Below are 22,454 nucleotides of genomic sequence, written 5' to 3'. Positions count from 1 at the left end.
AATCTATTATGGTAAATAATCATATAGGCTGTAGAGTAAATATATGATATTGAAGATATAGGAGTGAATTATGTTGTGCAACTAAGAAAATATCACCTATTATCACATTTAAAGCAAAGCAATCTATACCCTTAAGGGTTTCTTTAATGTATCTTGAAATCTTTCAGCAGAATGGAAAGAAATCCATGTATTTCCTTGATGAAGATGTTTATGGAGATTACAAAGAGGTATCTCCTGAAATGCAAACTATCTGCTTTCCGATGTTACCTCCTGTCATCATGGACTGGAATGCAGCTGGAAAGAAAAAAAAAAAACGAAGTTATCTGACAACATAATGTCACCATCATACATGTTTGTCAATAGACCAGGCACATATGATTAATGTGAATAATTTCTTTGATGATTTTAAGTACGGAAGGAAACTTTCATGAAAAGAAACCGCTAGTAAAACCGCTACCAAAGTTACAGGACAAATCAACCCAATTAACATCTTAAAAATGTGTTTTTTACTCAAACTATAAATGTTTAATTGGCGTCTACATCCATGTTCAATGTTACAGAGTCTGAATACTACAGCAAAATAAGTATGAAGATAAATGTCAGAAAAAACAACATCTTAAAAAATATTAGAAATCTAATCATAAAGTTTTACTAAGTAAGTGAAATGAACATCTATCATGTGAGTGAATTTTATATTTCAGTTTGGTAAACACATTAACCAAATACATTAGATTTTTTTCTTAAAAAGGAAAAATTAACAATTTGATTTAATTCTCTTCATTTAAAATAAAAGAGATTGTTGAAATCTGTATGTTAGCCAAAAAAAAGAAACCCAAATACTGAAAATCTGCTTAATGTAATCTTATGATTGATGACTTAGAACCATTCAATCTGAGAAAGTTATTTAGAGGCTAGATAACTTTCACAATTCTTACAATTTTTAATAATTATTTACAAAAACAAAGAAATATTTTATAATTTGAAATGAGAAAACAATAGCTCTTAAATACCACTAAGTTGAACTTTCATAGAGTTTAAGATATTTAAGGTTTCACAGGAAAGAAATGTGATTCAAAGAGGAAAAAACCACTGAAAAGAAGAATTAAAAGAAAGTATTTGTGCTGAACTGATGTGTATAGTAAACAAATCTACATTCATCTTACCTCCCATGTTTTCCAATCCATTTATCATAGTCTCTTTCATCTGTAAATCGAAATAGGTATATTTTATATTGTTTAGACTTCAGTGTTTCTACTTAATGGTTTACATTTTTGCAAAAGGCAGCAATATTATTTAGCACTTTCTGTCTAAAAATAGATATGTTTCATTTTATATAGCTAGATCAGAAAAGTTTCCTATCAATTGATTTTTTAAAATATTAATACAATCCTATTTTTCCACTGTCTAATCTTCAGTTATGTCATATGCTGTACCCCCTCTTTTCAAAAAACAAACTATATAAGCACACATACAGATACACCTTTGCCTATCATTTGCATGTTTCAAGAACATCCTAGGTCAGGGGTCTCTGGACCTCAGATTGATAATTGCTGATTTTCAACCACAAGAAGGGCAGGTTGTAGGGTGGTGGAGAGGTACTAAGAAATGCTTAAAAGATTTTTGAGAAAGAACAACTTCTAACACATAGTAATATTAAATAAATATTTGCTAATGAATATTACAATTTAGAAAAGACAAAAACCTATAATCTAAGAAAAGTAAAGTTTAATAAAATTTAAATAAAGGTAATGATGAGAAGGTTTCTCAATCAGGAGCATTATACTCCTCTGGGAGGTAAAGTTAATTTATGATATTCAGTATACTTTTATTTTACAGAAATATTTATTATGAAACTAATATTAAATTCAAATAATACAAAAGTATATCAAGTAGCAGGAAGAATGATATTGATCAAGAATAGAAGCAAGTTCTACCTTTAGCTTTCCTTCTTTAAACCATTGACTCAGTTGGAGAATACCAAACTCAAATTTATCCTTATAATTTAACACCAGAAATCTTTCTCTGTAGTGGGGAAGAAAATGATAATGATCAGAGACTAGGGAGGGAAAAAGCTCATATCAAATCATTCCTGAATTCAAAAATTTGTTAATCACATAGAGTCTGGTCAAATACAGCTTTAGGTGCAATTACAAGCATACGTATCCTGCTCCTGCTAAGTCGCTTCAGTAGTGTCCGACTCTGTGCAACCCCATAGATGGCCTCTCACCAGGTTCCCCCATCCCTGGGATTCTCCAGGCAAGAACACTGGAGTGGGTCAAGCATACGTATAGTGGACTTCTATTGTTTTGTCTGCTCAGGATCGACAGTCCCATGTAGTATTAATACTGTGGTTTTACTTTGTAGGTTGCATCTTTCCCTACCCTCATGTGATGAAAGCCAGGCCAGTCTGAGCCGATACTTATCAGCTTTTGGACTTGATAAAACTGCAAGAAGAGAACTGTTCTCTTTTTGCTTGGATTGCTAACCTGGTGAAATGTAAGAGCAAAGATTACAGTCATCCTGTTGCTACTGCAAGAGGAGAGTCTGCAGGGAGCCACGCCAACCCAGAAAAAAGCACAGCCCAGGGTGAAGAAAAACTGAGTCTGGACACCACTATGCAAACCTTTTACCCAGCCAAAGCTAAGCCAGTACTAATATTGAACTTCTCAATACATGAACCAATAAATGTCTTTTGCACTTAAGCCAATATGAGTTGAATTTCTAACATTCACACAAAAAAGATGGACTGAACAGGTGCATTTTTCAAAAAGTTTTCTGCCAGGGAGCTAGTTAACCAAAACCTAAATAGTGAACCACCTTAAAATGTACATTTTCAAATTTTATATAATAGGAAACAATTATATACGAACGATGTATTTCCTATACATCTGTGATCTTTATTTTTTTACAGTCAAAAAGCAAAATATATCATTTTATTAATTTTTTGTATATCCTTTTTTTAAATTTTTATTTATTTTTACTTTACAATATTGTATTGGTTCTACCACACATCAGCATGAATCCACCACGGGCGTACGCGTGTTCCCCATCCTGAACCCATCTGTGATCTTTAAACCTACTGAATCTGGTAATATGGGGAAAGTGTAGAACATACCTTGTGATGTTTCTTTCTTTCTGGATTGCTTCTATAGCAGGGGGTAGTGGAGGAGGATAAGGCACATCTTTGTTGTACTGAGAAATTTGACCACATAGGATGATGTGGCTGTTCTGATTCATCTGTTCAGAGAAAATTTATGATTATACCTTAAGATATATACCTTCCCTGTATTTAATGATCTTATGGCTACCTCAATGAAAGCCTCCTTGATTCTAGTATTTAATCTTTTTTTTAAATGGCCACATCACACAGTCTGTGGAATCTTAGTTTCCGTATCAGGGATTGAACCTGTGCCCTCGGCAGTGAAAGTGCACAGTCCTAACAACACTGTGGATTAGGACTAAATACTATAAGGAATTCCCTATAGTATTTACTCCCTTAATGCCAATTAATTGATTTTGTTCTAACGACTCACCCACTATACGTATCAAAGAGTTTTAATTAGCTAGCAAATAAATCTACCCCAAAGGTTTTTCCAGTAGTCACGTATGGATGTGAGAGTTGGACTATAAAGAAAGCTGAGTGCCAAAGAATTGATGCTTTTGAACTGTGGTGTTGGAGAAGACTCTTGAGAGTCCCTTGGACTGCAAGGAGATCCAACCAGTCCATCCTAAAGGAAATCAGTCCTGAATATTCTTTTGAAGGACTGATGCTGAAGCTGAAACTCCAATACTTTGGCCACCTAATGTGAAGAGCTGACTCATCTGAAAAGACCCTGATGCTGGGAAAGATTGAAGGCAGGAGGAGAAGGGGATGACAGAGGATGAGATGGTTGGATGGCATCACTGACTCAATGGACATGAGTTTGAGTAAACTCCGGGAGTTGGCGATGGACAGGGAGGCCTGGTATGCTGCAGTCCATGGGGTCGCAGAGTCAGACACAACTGAGCGACTGAACTGAACTGAACTGAACTGAAAGGAATATAGAGGTAAAAAATAAGATTTTGGTAATCTGCAAAAGAATTTCATTAGTTGTCATTGTCATCATTGTTGCTACTTCCATTATTATTGGTAGAGTATTTCTTTGGGTTTAAATAATTTAACCTCAGTTGAAAATAATTTTACATATAGTAAAGGACAATGTAGTGTCAATAGCTAATGTTGATAAATTATAAAGCTGTTGATTAAAATATTCAAATACCTGTAAACTATAAAAATCCTTTCCCAACCCAAAGTCAGAAGGCGATGGCTGAGAGCTGATGGTTAGAAATGAGTTAAAGCTTAGAACTTCACTTGTATAATACAACTGTAATTTTTCACAAAAATAAAGGTGAAAATATAACATTGCTAGAACTAAAACTAATGCTCATAGTGCAAATCTGCAAACAAATGGAAACAGCTTCACCAAGCTCTTCTGTATCACTTAATTAGAATACTGACCATCGTGTTGTTTTTCACCATAAACCCTACAAGTTTATAAAGTTTTTTTTTCTCACTATCAGTTAAAAAGATATCACATCAAATAAAATATAGCATTCAAATTTACAACCAAATCAAAAAACAACCTGACTTATCACTGTATCACTGATATCACCGCCAACATTGTCAAAGTAAACATCCACTCCAGCTGGGCATAATTTATGGAGTTGTTCTGCAACATTCCCCTCTTTATAATTAATTGCAGCATCGAAGCCCAATTCTGAGGTCAAAAAGAGGCACTTCTCAGGTGTTCCACAAATTCCCACGACTCTGGAACAGCCCAGCAAACGGCCAATCTAGGGGAGAAATTTTTGAAAATTAAACAACTTTCTCTTGTCACAATTTATGTGGAAAAATGTGAAAATATAAAAGATAATACAAGTACCTATATGAAAATATTCATCACAATTTAGGCTTTTGTAAGTCTTTTCAAGAAAGGTAATTTGAAACCAAAAGAACTGAGAACAGATATAACAGCATTCTTAAAAACATTTAGAGTGAATAAAATTAGACTTAGTTTGAATGTTAAAATCTCACAATTTAAAGATGAGCTCATAAAAGGAACACTCAAACCAAAAACATCTCTATCTTGCAATTCAATATTTTTTGGGCCTGTGAGGAACTAAAATCACTATTAAGATAAAATGTTTGTTTCTGTGGTTTCACACTTTGAAGGCTACTATTCATAAAATAATGTACTTTATAAAACTGTATCATAATGTTTATAGCTCTGTTGCTGTTGTTTAGTAGTTAAGTCACGTCTGACACTTTTGCAACCCCATGGACTGTAACTCACCAGGCTCCTCTGCCCATGAGATTTCCTAGGCAAGAATACTGGAGTGGGTTGCCACTTCATTCTCCAAGGGATCTTCCCAACCCATGGATTGAACCCATGTCTCTGCGTCTCCTGCACTGCAGGCAGATTCTTTACCACTGAGTCACTTGGGAATATATTAACCTATCTCTAGAACCCAATAAGTGCTTTCTTATTTGAAGATATTTTTAAAATATAAATTTATTTTTTCAATTCATGGAATTCCAGACAGGTACTCTGTGATTTTTTTCTCCTTCATATGGATTAGAGCAATGCTCCAGCATTTACCATGTCATTTTTGGTTAAAAGAGAATAAAATATAAAAAATCTACAACATTTTTCACATTGTTTAGGAAGAGAGTCTAAGCATGCAATAATATCATTTCTACCAAATATATGTAAAATAACATTACAAATTTGTTCAACTGTATATTTTAAACTATATACACAGATCCAGAGATTCAGTTATGACCAGTTTTTTAGAAAATCAGATAATTCTCCAAAAGCTTACCTGCCCAGCCAAGGATCCACAAGCACCAGCAGCCCCACTAACAACCATTGTCTGATTAGATCCAGCAGTTATATGACCTTTTTCCTGTACCCCAATCAAGGAAGTCAAACCAGGCATCCCTATACCTCCAAGAAAGTATGAAAGGTGTCCATCCACAAGTTGTGGGTCTACCTAAAATAAAATATATACCTTTAAAAAAATAATATTAGGAATTTCTGTCTTAAGTCAACAAAGTAGAGACAACCTATGACTTCATGAATATGAACTCCCCAAATTCATATGTTAAAGACCTAACTCTTTCAGTGTGACTGTATTTGGAGATAGAGTCTTTAAGGAGATAATTAAGGTTGAATGAGGGCATCAGGGAGGGGCCTTAATCTGATAAAACTTAGGGCCTTAGAAGAGAAAGGACCACCAGAGATCTGTTTCTCCGCAGTAAGAAAGGCTGGATGCTGTGTGAGAACAGGGCCATCTGAAAGCCAAGAAGAGAGCCTCCACCAGAAACCAAATTTTCCAGCACCTTGACCTCAGACCTCTAGCCTCCAGAACTGTAAGAAAATAAATTTCTGCTGTAATAATAAATTTCATTCCATTGTATTTTGTAACAACAGTTCAAGCAGTTTAAGCAGACTAATAAACAACCCAACATAAACAGTAAACCATTTTTCAGTCTTTCTTGCCAGTGTCTCAAATATATCAAAAGAGAAGAAACACTTTACAGGAAAACACTACACAAAATTAGAAGGTTTAAAAATCTCTGAGCAATTTCAGAGTAAACACTTATCTATATAAAAGTCAGCTCAAACTCTTTAACAGTTCTCGTCACTGATACTTCAAATGTTTCATGAAAATATAAGGAAGGTGTGATACAATTTCTTCTCATTTAATTACAGAGGAAAATGAGGTCTTTCAGCTTTTCAGCATTTTACACTTATATGTTTAACACGCCCAATCAATAGTTAATTGTACATCTCTTACATTTTCTATTTTATTATCTGTAACATTAAGGGAAAATGAAAAAAAAAATTATATAGAAAGACTCTCTACCATAAAAGTTTTATAATAATTTTAGAGATTAAAAATGTAACAAACCACCAAAAGTAATCAAGATTCACCACCTTGATTTGCAATTAAACTGCCACAAAGAAAAAAATGGCAGTTTGTAATCAGTTTTAAATGGCTATCAGTCAAGTCTGATAAAGGTAATGGAGATATTACAGTCTACAATACACAGAAAGGTCTACAGTACAACATACAGAAATATGGTGGTTTGGTGGTTTAGTTGCTAAGTCGTGTCCGACTCTTGTGACGCCACGGACTGGAGCTTGCCAGGCTCCTCTGTCCATGGGATTTTCCAGGCAAGAATACTGAAGTGGGTTGCCATTTCCTTCTCCAGACATAGAAATATATCCTGTAGGTAGCAGCTATTTATTAGTAAAGCCAGTAAAAAAAAAACATTGTGAAATAAGTTGTGTTTAATAAATATCATTTTTCTATCCTTTCTGAATTCCTCTTCCTCATTTGTAATACCTACTCCTCAAACATTTTTAAGCTCTCCCCAACTGCTCAATTTCCCATTATATCATTATGACAGGGAAAGCTAGAAACTGCTGAATGTTTCTTTTTCACTTCCTACTAGAAATTTCTAGTTAAACATTGTTTATTAGTACCATTGATAAAATGATTGTGTAATGTCTCCCATATCACTTGTATCTAAACACCTACCTTTAACTAACTGTAAGAATTTGTAATCATAAAAAATACTAAAATTGTATAAAGCTTTTTACAAAGCCTTAATCACATTTATAACTAAATTTAATTTAAATTAATTCTAATTTAATTAAATTTAATTCTCACATTCACTGGTGAGATAGCTATTGTTTTCATTTTGCACACGAGGAAACTGAGGTTAGAGACATACCGTAACTTCCTTGATGACAATTATTAGGCTGAATTACATGAAGCTGCCAGTTTTTGTAGGTCAAAGCAGACAAATACTGGTAATTTCACATGACTCAACCAAACAGTAGAAACCAAACTCAAGATTTCTGCCACAAGATAGAATTTCAAGCACAAACCAAATGGATTTCTTGAGTCAAGTGGTAACTGCTTGTTGTTGTTGTTCAGTCACGTAGATGTGTCCAACTCTGCAACCTCATGGACTGCAGCATGACAGGCTTTCCTGTCCTTCACTATCTCTGGAGTTTGCTCAGACTCACGTCCATTGTGTCAATGATGCCACGCAACCATCTCATCCTGTCGGCCCCTTCTCCTTCTGCCCTCAATCTTTCCCAGCATGAGGGTATTTTCCAATGAGTCAGCTCTTTGCATCAAGTGGACCAAGTATTGGAGCTTTCTTAGGAAACTTTTCAAGCATTTAACTATAAAGGGCATTCTGGTTCTTAGTATAAAGCATTTTTTGATGCTTATAGCTCAGGTTTTATTTTATACATGTAAAATTTGAGAATTAAATATGGAAAACAACATCATTCATTGGCAATCTAAGAACTGTCATATACAGTTACAGCCAACAGTGGAAGAGGAATAAAGGCTTTTCACATTCTGACAGCTATCTAAAAAGAAAACATATGCTTTTATTTTTTCCCTGACAGCAAACAGAACCGAACGCCAAACGCACAAAGGAGGAATAACAAGAGAGAAAAATCAGATCCTTTATATTGTACATCACCTTTTCAAGGATATTTCCATCCAGAATAACCTTGGTTTGCCAGGGCCAATAGAAGGAGGTCACAAAATCACCTTTCATAAAATTTGTGTGTTTGCTTTCTTCTATAATCCCAACACCTCCACCATCAACCACCTGAGACAGCTGCCAAGGTGTTATATAGTCACTGCCAGTGTCTTCATTCATTCTACAACGCTGAAAAAAGAAACATAGATTGGGATACTTCTGTCTGATAATACTGAACCAGTTTACTTATTCACCCAGTGATTAAAAGGAAGTATATAATTCAGTAATATTAAGTACACTGTTAGCCAAACAAAACTCATCTTAATTTCTTTTCCTTTCAGTTATTTTTTATCCTGAAAAAAACAAGAAGTGAAATTCAAAAAGAATTTAATGAACCTCAAGCCTATTATATAGAATGAAATAAATAAGACAAATATCATATATTAACGCATATATATATATATATATATATATATATATGGAATCTAGAAAGATGGTACTGATGATCCTATTTAGGGGGCAGCAAAGGAGACACAGATGTAAAGAACAGACTTACAGTCACAGTGTGGGAGGGAGAGGGTGGGATGACTTAAGAGAGTAGTACTGAAACATATATATTATGATATGTAAAACAGATAGCTAATGGGAATTTTCTGTAAGATGTAGGGAACCCAAAGCCAGTGCTATGTGATAACCTGGAGGGATGGGATGAGGAGGGAGGTGGGAAGGAGGTTTAAGAAGGAGGGGACATATGTGTACCTATGGCTGATTCATGTTGGTGTATGGCAGAAGTCATCACAATATTGCAAAGTAATTATCTTCCAATTAAAAATAAAATAAAAATTTTAAAATAAAGTAAAAAAGAATTTAAGGAGCTTTCCTGGTGGCTCAGCGGTAAAGAATCTGCCTGCCAATGTAAGAGACAAGGGTTCGATCCTTGGTCCGGGAAGATTCCACATGCCATGGAGCAACTATGCCTGTGTGCCACAATTATTGAGCCTGTGCTCTAGCGCCCAGGAACAGAACTACTGAGCCCACTTACCACAGCTGCTGAAGCCTTCAGCACCCTAGAGTCCGTGCTCCACTACAAGAGCAGACACCGCAATGAGAAGCCTGTGTACTGCAACAAACAGTAGACCAACACCCTGCCGCCCCACACAACTCTGCTTTAACCGTGCAACCAGGGAAAGCCTTTGGGCAGCAACAATGAGCCAGCACAGCCAAAAATGAATTAATAAATGATTTTTTAAAGTATTTGAGAGGATATGTGTAGCTTCTATGCAAATTCTATGCCCTTTAAAAAAAAAAGAATTTACATTCTAAAATTAGATTGTGGTAAACAAACAACTTTGTGAATGAATTAAAAACTACTGAAGTATACATTTTAAATGTGTAAACTGTAGGACATGTAGATTGTGTGTGTGTTAGTCACTCAGTCATGTCCAACTGTTTGCAGCCCCATGGACTATATCCTGACAGGCTCCTCTGTCCATGGGGATTCTCCTGGCAAGAGTACTGGAGTGGGTTGCCTTTGCCTCCTCAAGGGGATCTTCCTGACCCAGGAATCGAACCCATGTCTTTTATGTCTCCTGCACTGGCAGGCAGGTTCTTTACCACTAGTGCCACCTGGGAAGCCCCTCTTAAATATTTAAAGAAATTTATGTCCTATATGCTAGCATAATACAAGATTCTGTGTCAATGGGTTGTAGCAAATTAGGTACACTGACACGTTGCTGATAATATTATAAAACATCCATTTTTAATAGAAAACAGACTTGCAACATATAGACCATAATACTACTCATTTCTTCAGTTGAGCAATACTGCTTCCACAATGGAAATAACCCAAAAGAGAAATGAAACAATTTTTATACAGCTGTTCATCAAACTTCAGACCAAGTACTACATCATTCCCCCTAACTTCAGATGGATGTTCTCTTTATTCAAAGACCAAGTGTCACCACAGTGCCACACCCTTCCATAGAACTAGGGCTAAAGACTTCTCTGGGAGGCAATTAAGCCTTTCTTCCTCTCTGTGGCTCATTCCTTCCTCTCTTACGGGGGCCAAGATGTACAAGCCTACAGTGTGGTCCAGGAGATGGAAGAGATGGAAGGCTGCTCCATCAAGGGGCCCTACATGGTCTGGTTCAGTTCACCAGGGTAAATGACCACATGGCGTACTGATGCCAAAGCTCCTGTGGGAATATACTATACTTCTGCTTGTGTGCCCCTCCCATATATCCTTTTAATTTTTTTGAAGATTTAAAAAGAAATGATTTATTTATTTTTGGCTGTGCTGGGTCTTCATTGCTGCACAGGTGCTTTCTCCAGTTGCAGAGAGTGGGGGCTCCTCTTCAGTTGCGGTGCGTGGGCTTCTCACTGCGGTGGCTTCTGTTGTGGCGCTCAGGCTCTAGCACATGTGGGCTCAGTAGTTGTGGCGCACGGGCTTTAGTTACCCCAAGTATGTGGAATCTTCCCAGACCAGGGATGAAACCCATGTCCCCTGCACTGGCGGCAGACTCTCAACCACTAGACTACCAGGAAAGTCCCCATATATTCTTCAAAGCAAGTATAGCAGCCATTGGATACTGGCCACACCAAGTCCTGATTCTTAAGGCTAATCGAAAAAGTGGGAAGGAGTATAGGTAAGTGAATGATGTCAATAAGATAAAATGTTATACAACCAGCAAAATAATATTTGGACTAATTTCTCATATGAAGATATGAATATAAAATCACAAATATGAAATCAAAATAGTATATACATATTAAATATAACCATGTAAAATATAATATACATAGTGATTAAAATCAGTCATAAATTTGGAATGATATAAAATTTCAATAATTTAATGCTCAGCAGATTCCTTTTTTCCCTTTTAAGATGCTTGTGTCCTTTTTTTTAAAAGAATACTTTTTTAAAAATATTTATTTGGCTGCACCAGGCCTTAGTTGTGGCATGTGGGATCTAGTCCCCTGACCTGGGACTGAACCCAGGCTCCCTGCAGGAAGCCTCAGAGTCTTAGCCACTGGACCCCCAGGAAGTCCCACTTATGTTTTTTTTTAAGGAACAATATCTAGTGAAAGCAACCAAAGTAATTTTCTTCCTTCTTTTAATTCATATTTAATAAGCACTTGTGCTAGTCACTGGAGATACAGGGATAAATAAGACCTCTGTTTTAATAAGTTCTTATTAGAGAAGACAAACATCTGATAACTAAATAATTATTAATTAAAACTGGGATACATGCTGAAGGTCAAGGTATTTTTGAGAAAATCTAATAGAGAGGAATAGTCTGAGGGCTAAGGGTGATTTGCCAAAGTAAATCTCTTTTAAAGCATAAAGCAGGCTTCTAGGAAATAAGAAGGGTTGGTCAGGTAAAGGGAAAGGAAGTTTTTAGATATGGAGGCTTGCTTTAATTTGTACCCAGAATTTTTTTTTTTTTTTTTTTTATTATTGATCTACTTATGTCTGTGTTGGGTCTTCCTTGCTGCATGCTGGCTTTTTCCAGTTGTGGTGGCTTCTCTTACTGCAGAGTTCAAGCTCTCGAGTGTGGGCTCAGTAGTTGCAGCACCTGGGCTTAGTTGCCCTGAGGCATGTGGGATCTTCCTGGACCAGGGATCAAACCTGTGTCCCTGCACTGGCAGGCAGAGCCACCAGGGAAGTTCCCAGAATGTTGTTTTAATCAGTTATTATAATATGACAGACATAGATACAATTGCCTTGAAAGAAGAATTTATTATACTACCCTAGAGAAAAGGCATATCATATCACACAGGGTCACATGGGAAAGCACCAGAGTTTGGAGGCAAAAGTGGGGAGAGGACAGCATGGCCCACTCTTTATTGGGGCTTCCAGGAAAAGGAGTGGGTAAGGTAGGGTAGGCAAGCTTGGGTACATTAGAATTGGACAGACTGAACAATTTCAGTGCACTCTGGCTCATGGATGTGCTCCTAGTTGTCTGGCACCTAGCCCTTGGGTGATTTAGGGCAGGGTAGAAATATTGATGTGGTATGTGAGAGTTAGAGAAAGGAAGTGGCTGGAAATATGGGTTTTAAGTTGATTGATTTACATATGAAAGGTATGTCCCACAAAAATTGTTTATTATCTCTAAAAATCAGCTAGCACTGGGAGGGGCAGTCTCTCCAGGATTAGCAAGGCCCCTAAGATGTCAAAGCATCATAAAATACAGAAAATGATTTTACGATAAATCATAAAATACAGAAAGACATGATTAATACAAGGCCTAAGCCAAAAGGCATACTGGTGTGTTACACAAGAATGAAGTCCAGCAAGGTGAGGGTCAAAGGGTATGAGAGAGGCTGGACAGCCAAACAGGGGCCAGAGTCTTAGACCATGTCCAGAAAGTTAATCTTTCAGTTCAGTGCAGTTCAGTTGCTCAGTCGTGTCCGACTCTTTGCGACCCCATGAATTGCAGCACGCCAAGCCTCCCTGTCCGTCACCAACTCCATGTCCATCGAGTCAGTGATGCCATCCAGCCATCTCATCCTCTATCGTCCCCTTCTCCTCCTGCCCCCAATCCCTCCCAGCATCAGGGTCCTTTCCAATGAGTCAACTCTTTGCATGAAGTGGCCAAAGTACTGGAGTTTCAGCTTTAGCATCAATCCTTCCAATGAACACCCAGGACTGATCTCCTTTAGAATGGACTGGTTGGATCTCCTTGCAGTCCAAGGGACTCTCAAGAGTCTTCTCCAACACCACAGTTCAAAAGCATCAATTCTTCGGCGCTCAGCTTTCTTCACAGTCCAACTCTCACATCCATACATGACCAACGGAAAAACCATAGCCTTGACTAGACGAACCTTTGTTGGCAAAGTAATGTCTCTGCTTTTCAATATGCTATCTAGGTTGGTCATAACTTTCCTTCCAAGGAGTAAGTGTCTTTTAATTTCATGGCTGCAATCACCATCTGCAGTGATTTGGGAGCCAAAAAAAAATAAAAGTCTGCCACTGTTTCCACTGTTTCCCCATCTATTTGCCATGAAGTGATGGGACCGGATGCCATGATCTTCATTTTCTGAATGTTGAGCTTTAAGCCAACTTTTTCACTCTCCTCTTTCACTCTCATCAAGAGGCTTTTTAGTTCCTCTTCACTTTCTGCCATAAGGGTGGTGTCATCTGCATATCTGAGGTTATTGATATTTCTCCCGGCAATCTTGATTCCAGTTTGTGCTTCTTCCAGCCCAGCGTTTCTCATGATGTACTCTGCATAGAAGTTAAATAAGCAGGCTGACAATATATAGTGTTGACGTACTCCTTTTCCTATTTGGAGCCAGTCTGTTGGTCCATGTCCAGTTCTAACTGTTGCTTCCTGACCTGCATACAGGTTCTCAAGAGGCAGGTCAGGTGGTCTGGTATTCCCATCTCTTTGAGAATTTTCCACAGTTTATTCTGATCCACACAGTCAAAGGCTTTGGCATAGTCAATCAAGCAGAAATAGATGCTTTTCTGGAACTGTCTTGCTTTTTCCATGATCCAGCGGATGTTGGCAATTTGATCTCTGGTTCCTCTGCCTTTTCTAAATCCAGCTTGAACAACTGGAAGTTCACGGTTCACGTATTGCTGAAGTCTGGCTTGGAGAATTTTGAGCATTACTTTACTAGCATGTGAGATGAGTACAATTGTGCGGTAGTTTGAGCATTCTTTGGCATTGCCTTTCTTTGGGATTGGAATGAAAACTGACCTTTTCCAGTCCTGTGGCCACTGCTGAGTTTTCCAAATTTGCTGGCATATTGAGTGCAGCACTTTCACAGCATCATCTTTTAGGATTTGAAATAGCTCGAGGATGCAAAAAGCCTCAACAAAACAGTAGTAAAATAAATCTAGCAACATATCAAAGGAAAGGAACTACACAGCAGGACCAAGTGGGATTTTTTCCCCCAAGAATGCAGGATTGGTTAAACATCTGAAAGTCAATTAATATAGTAAACCATATCAATGGATTAAAAGACAAAAACCACACAATCATTTCAATGGAAGCAGAAAAAGCATATGACAAAATCCAAATTCCCTGCTTTGGGGGAGGAGTTAATGGGGATTTTATTGTTTTATGGGCACAGAGTTTCTGTTTAAGATGATGAGAAAGTCCTGGAAACAGAAAGTGCCAATGGCTGTACAATACTGTGAATGCCCTTAAATATACACTTAATAATAGTTAGAATAGCATCCTTTATATTTACATGCATGTTAACACAATAAAAATTATCCAATGCCCCTTGATGACAAAAACAATAAAAAAACCAGGAATAGAAAGAAATCTCCTCAGCCTAGATAAAGGGCATCTAGAAAAATCCCACAGCTAACAACAAGCTTACTGGTGAAAGACTGAATGCTTCCCCCTTAAGATCAGGATCAAGCAAGGATGTCCATTCTTGCCACTTATAACACTATATTAGAGGTTCTAAGTCTGGGTAATAGACAAGAAAATGAAATAAAAAGGATCCACTAGGAAAGCAAGAAGTAAAACTATCCATGTTTATAAAGCCTAAGTTAATGTGCCTGATGGCTTCTCAGCTGTAGACCTAGGCAACATATAATTTCTTTTCAATAAACCTCCTTTATCTGGAAGTAGCATCAGTGAGTTTGTTCCTTTCAAAAGAGACCTACTAGAATAAAAAGCTTGTACAGAGTCTGAGAGGATTTCCCATCTTAATTTACTATCTCAAGTTTTACTTAGTACTAGGAAGTGATCTGGACTTTGGAAAGACACTGACTAATCATATGCACTACTATTATGAAAACATTCCTTCTGTAACATTCCTTAATAACACCAGGGAATAAACACAAAGGTAATTTGTAATTTACAGGTATCAAGATATATTGCTCAAATATTTATTAATCATGAGGATTATACAATAAAATTCAGATGTGGGACCTCCCTGGTGGTCCAGTGACTAAGACTCTGCAGTCCCAATGCGGGGAACTTGGGTTTGATCCCTGGTCAGGGAATTAGATACTGCATGCAGCAGCTAAGATCCAGCTCAGTCAAAATAAATAAATAAATAATTTTAAAATAAAAATAATAAATACAATAAGTTTTAAAAATAGAATAAAATTCAGATGCAACATGAAAAAACATGGATATAAAATTATTTTCACAAGGCCACAAAACCCTGATTCTTACCATGTAAGGATCCACGGAAAGATAAAGAGTTCTGACTTGTACTTGTCCTTCATTGACACAATCTGGTAAGTTTACTTCTTCTACTCGGAAATTTTCTGCCACTGGATGACCATTTTTTCCTAAAATTAGACAAAAATATAAAATCAAAAAGGCACTTTCCCATAGAATTGTTTATTATTCTTTACATGGTCACTCTAGGACTTACAGCACTCCCTAAATACATACGTGAATAAATCTATTGCTTTGAAATTTCTCTATAGCCCAGCGTAAATTCTTCAAATAGTTTCAACTGCTCTTGGCTTTCTCCAAGAATTTCCTTTGGCATGTTGCTGTCAATGTCAAAATCTTTTTTAAAGTGATAACAGGTAAATCACCTCATCTGTTACAAAATTAAAAAAGGATTTCAAAAAGCAAAAAAGCACAGCCAGCTTTTTTTTAACTAGGAAAATTAAAATTTACAAGGTAGCAGAAACACCACATCAGCCAAAGTAAACTGGTAAACAATCCTTCTTCATTTTAAGACGAAAACAGAAACTTAAATGACTATTATCAAAACTTCCTATTCATTTTTTCAAATTTATTTATTTATAATTGAAGGATAATTGCTTTATAGTATTGTTTTGGTTTCTATCAAACATCAACATGAACAACTTTCTGTTCATTGAATCATCAAATTTCTAAAGCGAAAACGGAACGCAGACATTTTAATCGAATTGCTCTCTTTCTAAAACTGAGAAAAGGTAAGTGTCTTCCCCAGGCCACACACTAGGTACACACCAAAACCAAGGGAGCATAGGCCCAAACCTCTCAGGTTACTTCCACACCTAAGCTTCTGTGGTTCAGGTTAGATGTCAGATAGCTGACTTATGATGCAATAGGTCAGTGCTTTTCACATAAAACAGAAAAGCACATCTTAAGAATCAATATTACACGTTATAAACAAAAAAAAAAGCCAAATATATTTGTAATACAATCTTCTAAATATTGTAATAACTTTAAAATATTATTTCTTATTTCTTCAACAAGTGGCCTTGATAATTATTTAAAAAATGATACTATTGTTTAAAGAATTTCCTCTAAGATCTCAACTAGTGTTAGTATCTTCCTTCCTTCATTTACCACATCGACATTATATTATTACTTTCTGTTACTCCATTTGCATTAATAATTATTAAAGACCACAGCTGTTCAGACAAATACATACCAGGTCTGGAATTCAATACCACTCTTTGTACAATCATCACCTTGTTTGCACAGTGGTCTCACAAGACTTCTTTATAAAATAACTCCTATAAACAGAAACGTTTTAAATCACAAGAAAGTAATGATATATTCAATAATTTAAAAGCTAAAACAAAAGTGCACTTTTGTTTCTGAACGAGGAAAGGAAAAATTATATTTAGGATCCCAAAAAGATTATAGTTTCCTGTTAGAGTTTGCCTCCTCAAGCAAGTATGTGAAAAAGACTAAATCTAATTAGAATATGTAGCTAACAGGGACAAATTTACTGAAGATTGAGTGGAACAAAATGTTTTGGCCTCATAATTCAAGCACACTCATCTTCATGTCTTCATGATTAAGGCTCCTAACTGTGGCTTGATTAAAAGAAAACAATACGATATATTCCTCTGGAGTTAGCCAGATAATCTACTGCTTAACTGAGATGTAACCACATTTTCAAAAACTCTTTATCAACATGGAAATTTCTTAATAGTTCTGCTGATTATAAAAGTAACATATCAAAAGCATTTTAAAATCCTCACCTTCTAGGAAGTTATGTAACACAGGATGGCTAAGTAAATGAAAAAAGATCAATTTATTCTGGGTTTACAATTTGAACTAATGAAAGAAGTAAAATGAAGTTCCAGTGCTGGCACTATCTGACTTGGACCTTCGTCCTTTATCCATCACTAAAAATGAACAGACTGTTAATGTTACTCTGTGTGCCAAGGACTGTTATGCTATGAAATACACATATATACATGCACATACATATTCATATAGTATTTAATATATTTAATCTAACAATTCTATAAAATGTTTTTATTATTATCCCCAATTTATAGATGAGGGAAATAAGTCTTAAAGGGTTTAAGCACTTTTCTAAGGTGGTGCTGTATGCACTCTGTCTCATCACAGCAGGAACTCTATGGCTTATAGGGCTAAAAATATATTTTTAAAAGAAAACCTTCTGTTGACTCACCTTGTGTATAAATTACACAAGGGGTTAAAAAACAAAGTTTTCCAAACTGACACTGGATCCAAAGAAAACTGACCATAAGTGGTGTTTAACAGCACCGTGATAGCTAAATTTTCAACCAAAGGAGTCTTTTCAAATGAGGTTTTGTATCTGTCACCTTTTTCTCTAATTACTTTCAATGTATGCTTTATCTCTTCAAATGATGCACACGGTAGACTTGTCCAAATATTGCTTATCAGCATGAAAAGTAAACTACTAGTCTTTCCCTCTGTGATTGATGGGGTTGCAAAGAATCAGACAAGACTGAGCGACTGACCTGAGCTGAACTGAGTCTTTCCCTCTGTATTAAATTAGAAAGTTTTCAAGTGCCAAACACTACAATTAACTAATGTAGGGTAATCGTGCAGTATCTCTCAAAAGCACAACAAACAACACATTTAAAACACAAAGATATTTAGTTCCAAAATTAAAATCTAAAATATGATACACCAGCTCTAGATCTGAAAGGAAGGGTGGTGGTGGTGTTAAATTCACCCCAAATGGGAGGAGAAAAACGGAAGTCCTTATTGACTGACATCAAGCAAACCATATTCGCCAGGTATGACACTAAGTAGGTTCTTAATTGGTGGTATGCAATATTCCCTGGTGGTTCAGGCCATAAAGAATCCACCTGCAATGCAAGAGACCTGGGTTCAATCCTGGGGTTGGGAAGATCCCCTGGAGAAGGGTATGGCAACCCACTCCAGTATTCTTGACTGAGGAATCTCCATGGACAGAGGAGCCTGGCGGGCTACAGTCCACGGGGTCACAAAGAGTCGGACACGACTGAGCGACTAAGCACAGCACAGCACAATATTCCAAAATAATATAAGATCAATTATCAACAGAAAAATTCTAGCACCCGTAAAAAAGAGAGTGTTATCTGAATGTCTACCTTCCAGCCTAATATACGGGGAAGGGCACTGAACTAGGAAGAGCAGACTACATGTCCTGCTTCTAATCACTTGGGATTTGGGGCAAGTTCCTTCTCTCAGCCTGTTTCCTGAATGTTCTTAAGTGCCAGGACTAAGGACTTAATAGCCATTGGCTTCTTTAACCCGCCACCCAACAACCCTCTGAGGACAATACTGTTACAGTTCCCATTTTATAGAGGAGCAAAAGGAGGCACAGAGGTTGAATAACTTACCCACGATCACACAACTGATAACGAAGACACTGCATGTGCTAAGTCGCTTCAGTCCTGTCCCACTCTTTGCGACCCTATGGACTGTAGCCGGTCAGACTCCTCTGTCCAAGGGATTCTCCAGGCAAGAATACTGGAGTGGGTTGCCATACCCTCCTCCATGTATTTTAAGAGGAGAGATCCAGGGATCCAGGGATTCCCGACCCAGGGATCAAACCGGAGTCTCTTACCTCTCGTGCATTGCCAGGCGGGTACTTTACCACCAGCGCCACCCGGAAAACCCAAGGAAGACATTAGTGTGTTAGTCTCTCAGTCCTGTCCAACTCTTTGCAACCCCATAGACTGCAGCCCAACAGGCTGCAAACATAACACACACCACTGCCATAACAGGAGCTTCCTAACACCTTAAAAAAAAAAAAAAAAGGTTCTCTATCATGATCTTGCTCAATTATTGGGCTTCCCTGGTGGCTCAGATGGTAAAGTGTCTGCCTGCAATGCGGGAGGAAATGGTAATCCACTCCAGTACTCTTGCCTGGAAAATTCCATGGACGGAGCAGCCAAATGACTATTGCCCAGGGCATTATTACCAAACGTGTAAATCTCTGGGATTTCCTCCACTTTTTGAGATAGCGGCTCTCCTCTGCTTTGATATTTCTAGTTTCCTTCTTCCTTTCCCCAAGTCTAGTACGTAGGGATTCCTGATTGGATCTTTGTTTTCTCACCTTCCTCGAGGGCTCCCACCACCAACCACTCACTCGTATGCAAATTACTAAAAAAAAAATCTTCAGCCCAGAATTTCAAACTGATTTCCCAGAACGTTAGCACCACAAAGACAAGGGACTCATGCCTGTTTAGTTCAGTGATTTATGTTCTCCCTCCAGGCCTGGCACATAGTAGGTGCCCATTAGTGCTAGTCGCTCAGTTGTATCCCGACTCTTTGCGACCCCATGGACTGTAGCCCGCCAGGTTCTCTGTCCATGGGGGTTGTCCAGGCAAGAATACTGGAGTGGGTTGCCATTTCCTTCTCCAGAGACTCTTTCCAACCCAGGGATCAAACCCAGGTCTCCTCCATTGCGGGCGCTTTCCTTACTGACTGAGCCACCAGGGAAGCGCAGGTGTCCATTAAATATCTGCTAAATGAACGTCCCAAGGGCACCTTAGACACGACTCTGGCCAAACTTGAGGTGGCTTTTGTTGTTCAGTCGCTCAGTCGTGTCCGACTCTGCGACCCCATGGACTGCAGCACGCCAGATGCTTACTACCAACAATTCTTTAAAAAGAAAAAAAAAAAAAGCTCTGCTTCTCCTCAAGCGTTCCCTATCCCAGTGACCTAGGCAATGATGCCAGCGTCTCGGCAGCCCCGGGAAGAAGCCGGGAGGTCCTCCCGGTCAGGAAGGGGCCCGCCCCTGTTCCTTGATCCTCCTCCCCCGGAAGGCCCGACCCAGACGAGGGAACCCCACCCTTAACCACCCGGGCCTGCGGCCCCTAGCGCCTCACTCACCGCTGACGAGCTCGGGAGGAAGTCTCGCGCGCTTTGCGGAAATCTGCAAGGGGATAGCCGGGCGACCTCTGCCCTCCGGCCGCAGTACGCAGGCGCACGACTAGACCTCGGCTCTTCATCTCTATCCCTGCCCAGGGGCGGGCTTTTGGAGTTTAGGCTGGGACGGTGCGGAGATCTGGAAAATAGTCACATGTTTGGGTGAAGTGTATTAATAAATTAACCGGGATTGGTGCCCTGTGGCTGCCCCTATTGGCAAGACACAAAGAACAAACCGTTCATCCTTGACCAGTGGGTTCATTTCCAGCAGGCCCTAGAAGGAATTTTGTTTTATGGATTTCTCCGTGAGCCTCGGATTGGAAAATCACAGCCAGTTCAGAGGCCCGACAAGTCTACCCTTCTTTTTATAGACTGAGGAAACTGAGACTCAGAGAACTGCTGTGATTGGATCATCCACCTTTCCGCTGGTTAGGGGCAGTGCTGGAGTTTATATATAGTCTCTCCAGACTGCTGGCCCAGGACCCCTTCCCTTACAACAGGGCTGTCTTTTCTTTCCCAAAGAACCCCAATTTGCTGAAAGATGGATTACCCAGTGTGAGCTGATTTCTCAATTTCATAGTTCTTAAATACCTTGTTTTGTGTAGAACTAGGTTGAGCAAGGCTTGTTCTTAGGAGACCTGGGATCTCCAAGGACTTCAAATCCTGAGGGAGTCCATTCTAAATTAGACAGGTGAAATGATTGCTATTTATATTTTATTCATGTCAGAGCTAATAGCTCAGTATAAATCACATTATTTAGAAGCTGAAAGATGACTAGGATGGTGAGCAATGGTATAAGAATCATTAAACAGGCTGGACCCTTTGGTAGTTGCACCTTTGAGCTTTTTACTTCTTTGGAAAAGCTTCTGGAAAGGGCTGGAAGGACCACTACTCCAGAGAAAGTGTTTCCCTTCAGGCACAGCAGAAAAGCTACTAATGGCCTGCCCTACCCTGGCAGAGCCTTCCATAAATTGAGCTGGGGTGGTGGAGGAGATAGGAGTAGTTCCCAGCTGAAACACTTCAGATTCCACTGTTCTTACTTGAAACTTCAGCAGTTTACCTCAACTGTAAATGTTTCTCAGATTGTTATATGCCCTTGGTCACTTTCCAGAGCACAAGCTGGTTGTTTATGTTAATTTTGTCCCACTTTATAGTTTGGTTTTGTGGGGAGTGGATTTGCCAATCTCATATTTCTCCATAACCAGAAGAATATTATTTATTTTTATTTGGTTGTGAAGGATCTTCATTGTTGTGTGTGGGCTCTTTAGTTGTGGTACGTGGGACCTAGTGTCCAAAGGAGGGATCACACGTGTGCCGCCTGCATTGGGAGCTTGGAGTCTTAACCACTGGACCACCAGGTAAGTCCCTGGAAGTCTATTTAGTTTTATTTTTTAGTTCCAAATAATTTTAAAGAAGGTCTTAAGGTTTTTGTGTGCATCAAAAGAGGCATGGAGGGGAGCAAATATAAAATCTATAACCTCAGAAACATAATGTTGAACAGAAAAAGCAGGGAAAGGAAGGAAAGAAACAACAGTATGATTCCGTTTAAAGTTTTAAAACATGCAAAAAATACTGTGGGTTGTTTATGGGTACAATTTCTTTTGCAAAAGCATAGAAACATGCAAGGGAATGGTAAACTCCCAATCCACATTGAGAATGATTACTTCTGGAGGGAGAGAAATACCATCCAGAAAAGGGAAAAATATAATTGTATTTCTCAAACTGAGTAAAGAATATCTGGATGTTTCTTTTTTTCATTCTTATTTTTTCTTTTTGACTGCACTGTGGGGCTTTTTCAGTCTAAGTTCCCAACCTGGGCCCTCTGCAGTGAGAAC

General features: G+C 38.2%; 1 protein-coding gene and 1 long non-coding RNA gene across 10 annotated transcripts in view; one reads left to right on the top strand and one right to left on the bottom strand.

Annotated features, from left to right (window-relative positions):
* Window positions 1-190: 190 nt before the first annotated feature.
* PTGR2 (prostaglandin reductase 2) lies at window positions 191-20,719 on the bottom strand. 4 transcript variants are annotated; one of them, XM_055538633.1, is made up of 11 exons: window positions 20,584-20,626; window positions 16,904-16,988; window positions 15,925-16,078; window positions 15,700-15,818; window positions 8,552-8,743; window positions 5,863-6,033; window positions 4,624-4,833; window positions 3,116-3,237; window positions 1,935-2,022; window positions 1,164-1,203; window positions 191-294 (listed from the first exon to the last, which is right to left on the bottom strand). In XM_055538633.1, the coding sequence occupies exons 4-11, from the start codon at window positions 15,700-15,702 to the stop codon at window positions 218-220; spliced, it is 903 nt and encodes a 300-aa protein (XP_055394608.1). In that variant the 5' UTR covers window positions 15,703-15,818; window positions 15,925-16,078; window positions 16,904-16,988; window positions 20,584-20,626; the 3' UTR covers window positions 191-217. The 4 variants fall into 4 exon arrangements, with proteins under 4 accessions (XP_055394608.1, XP_055394605.1, XP_055394606.1 ...); XM_055538630.1 differs by lacking the exon at window positions 15,925-16,078 and having other exon boundaries at window positions 20,584-20,719; XM_055538631.1 differs by lacking the exons at window positions 15,925-16,078; window positions 20,584-20,626 and adding an exon at window positions 20,239-20,468.
* Window positions 20,620-22,454, top strand: part of LOC129621793 (uncharacterized) — a 23,116-nt gene continuing 21,281 nt past the window's right edge. For 3 of the 6 annotated variants that reach the window (XR_008699686.1, XR_008699682.1, XR_008699687.1), the window contains exons 1-2: window positions 20,665-20,781; window positions 21,858-21,977. This is a non-coding gene — a long non-coding RNA (uncharacterized LOC129621793). Of the gene's footprint in view, window positions 21,311-21,857; window positions 21,978-22,454 lie in introns of all 6 variants that reach the window. The other 3 variants (XR_008699685.1, XR_008699684.1, XR_008699683.1) reach the window with 3 other exon arrangements.

This window comes from Bubalus kerabau, chromosome 10 (genome assembly GCF_029407905.1).
Source record: "Bubalus kerabau isolate K-KA32 ecotype Philippines breed swamp buffalo chromosome 10, PCC_UOA_SB_1v2, whole genome shotgun sequence".
Taxonomy (NCBI): Eukaryota; Metazoa; Chordata; class Mammalia; order Artiodactyla; family Bovidae; genus Bubalus; species Bubalus kerabau.
This window is presented reverse-complemented; position numbering and strand designations above follow the sequence as displayed.